At 39.7% G+C, this 2,626-nt stretch overlaps 2 protein-coding genes across 2 annotated transcripts in view; one reads left to right on the forward strand and one right to left on the reverse strand.

Moving 5' to 3' along the window:
* SARC_13152 (hypothetical protein) overlaps window positions 1–812 on the reverse strand; it is a 2,335-nt gene extending 1,523 nt beyond the window's left edge. The window contains exon 1 of the mRNA XM_014292722.1: window positions 151–812. Coding sequence (XP_014148197.1) covers window positions 151–513 — 363 coding nt within the window. The 5' untranslated portion in view covers window positions 514–812. The remainder of the gene's footprint in view (window positions 1–150) is intronic.
* A 1,304-nt stretch (window positions 813–2,116) lies between these two features.
* Window positions 2,117–2,350, forward strand: SARC_13154 (hypothetical protein; the record flags this gene model as incomplete). Its single annotated transcript, XM_014292723.1, has 1 exon — window positions 2,117–2,350. The coding sequence occupies one exon, from the start codon at window positions 2,117–2,119 to the stop codon at window positions 2,348–2,350; it is 234 nt and encodes a 77-aa protein (XP_014148198.1).
* Between the last annotated feature and the right edge of the window lie 276 nt (window positions 2,351–2,626).

Genomic DNA, 2,626 nt, shown 5'->3' on the forward strand with positions numbered 1-2,626 from the left:
TATATATATATACACACACACACACACACACACACACACACACACATATATATATATATATATATTATATATATATATAGTAATGATTAATATAAACTTAAACTGAAAGAGTTTAATATATTCAAAGATTAGCAGAAGTAGAATGCTTACCTGTGCTGCATCACCTAGTACTGTTGCACCAACCATTCCCGCGACAGCTACTAGAACGGCCGTAGTGGCGACCAGAAGTCTCGTATTATGAGGTCCCTGGCTTACTTTAGCGTGGGCGTATCTATGAGTTGTGTTGGTTGCCATGGTGACATAGTTCTTAATACCACCTTGTGTACTATATTCAGTGCGGTAGCGCAAGGTGGCTGCGCGCGTGCCTGCTATAGATGCCTGTGCGGTGTGCATAGGCCGAGCGCTGATACTTTTGGTGAATAGACGAGCTTTCTGCATGCTTATCGGCTGCATATGAGGAGGGGTTCCTTCTCGTACGCACGCGTGCGATAAGTACGACAAAGCTCTCAACATAGTGGAAGGTACGAAATACAGACTTCAATGCAAACTTGGTATATTTTTTTTTTGATTTTAACCAAGCTAATAAATGAAACAAAGATGGAGTTTGTAGCAGGCGTTGTGACGTGTTTATGTGCTGCTTGCTGTATATCTGACACAATGGCAGTCCATGCACACATGAATCCACATTAGAATATAGAGTATATTCAAATGCACGTATACATTTATAAAGTTGTACAATTGTAAGTATTTACACGAGTTTGACGACAGGACTTCGACAACGTTCACTGTACGTAGTGTAGCTGTGTATGTCGCCTCCTCTGAATAAAATTGCCTTTTGAGTATTTTTAAAGTTCGAATTTCTGATTATGTACGTTTTTTTCTCTCCAATGTTTTCAAGATCAAAAGCCAAAAAAGGTATGTGTAGCATATAAGCATTTTTTTGGGGGGGCCAAGTAATTTTTTTTTTGAAAAGTAATGGCCAGTGCTCTCTCCGAAAGAAATTCGGTATCGTACAGTATGTACTGCACGAGTGCACGTATGTGAATATAAATATACACTTTACAGCACGTATAGTGATATTCAGGGACTGTGTACACTATACAGTATGTAAATACAAGATTGTGGGGTTGTGAGAGTGTGGTAGTGTAAGCTGTGCTTTGTAAACTATACTCAAAGGTCCCTTATTAAAAGCAAACATAATCACATGGTTCAGTATGTGATTCGTGATTGAGGCCCGTCATTCAACCGTTGTGCGACATCAGAGGAGGCTGGGCATAGAATTGCTACTCAAAAAGATATTGTTGATAGTATTGCTACTCAAAAGAAACTGTTACAATACATCCATGCTTCTATCATCGTTGGTTTATGTGTTGTATAGGTATTCCCATAAGCTCTGTTAAAGGGATGGCCATCCAGACATATTGTGACGCCGCAAGAGGCAGTGTACAATATTCATAGAAGTGCCATTCGAGATTAAGTTCACGAGCTCAATGCATCATGCATTGTTTACCGTTCATACAACTTCACTGATATATGATAGGAGCTGAAGTCGCCCAACGTCTTCCCAATGCGGTTGCATACTGTTGAATTGATTGGCCTCGGTAGTTGATCTGATCCGCTTGCAACCTTTTCTTCAACTCAGGGATTTGTACACATAATAATTAATGCCTACTTAAAGCGAATGATATATTTATGTTCGGTTTGAGGGCTACCTATGATATGTATTTCATAATACGAGTTATACAGGGGAGGAACTGTGAGAACCCTAAAACCTAAAGCCTTCACATCACATATTAGGCAAGTGATACAAGCTTGGAAACCCAAAAACCCGTCGATCGCGCACGATGCGTATGATTGTTTTTATTATTTATTATAAAAAACAATATATTTATGACGATACGCTATGTACATATTGCTAATATTTGTACATATTGTATATATTAGAGACGCATCCTGTCTTAGGTACCAGGAGTATTATACACATCACATTCGTATCATTTGTATAATCTTCACATCACATTCGTATCATTTGTATAATCTTCACATCACATTCGTATCATTTGTATAATCTTCACATCACATTCGTATCATTTGTATAATCTTCACCTCGCAAAGAATGTCTAATAATCATGCATTTGAACTAGTCAATGAGGCTGTGGCACCCTATGACGTGCCGGTTAAAATCTATCAGTCCAAAGTCACGGGACTTCGTATTGCACTGGTGAACGTCGGGTCCATCTCGAACGGCGTTGTGAACGGATTCTTCACCTTGGCAACGGAAGCTGACTGTGACGATGGGTGTCCCCATACTCTGGAGCATTTGATCTTCTTGGGTATGGAAAGGAGATGATGGCTTTGTTATAATGTCTACTTGCGGGAACTAGAGGCGCGCGTTACTGTGTGGTTGACGTATATATGTTGTTTTTAATTTCGATACTTCACGTGATCGATTGAATGAATATGCATGATCGATGTTATATATGATATGCATATAGATATCGATAACCACAGACAGGTACACACACACACACACTCCCACTCCCACACACACAGACATACACAGACACACACAGACACACAGACAAACACACACACACAGACACACACACACACACACACACACACA

Source organism: Sphaeroforma arctica (assembly GCF_001186125.1).
Source record: "Sphaeroforma arctica JP610 unplaced genomic scaffold supercont1.2951, whole genome shotgun sequence".
NCBI classification, from domain to species: Eukaryota; class Ichthyosporea; order Ichthyophonida; genus Sphaeroforma; species Sphaeroforma arctica.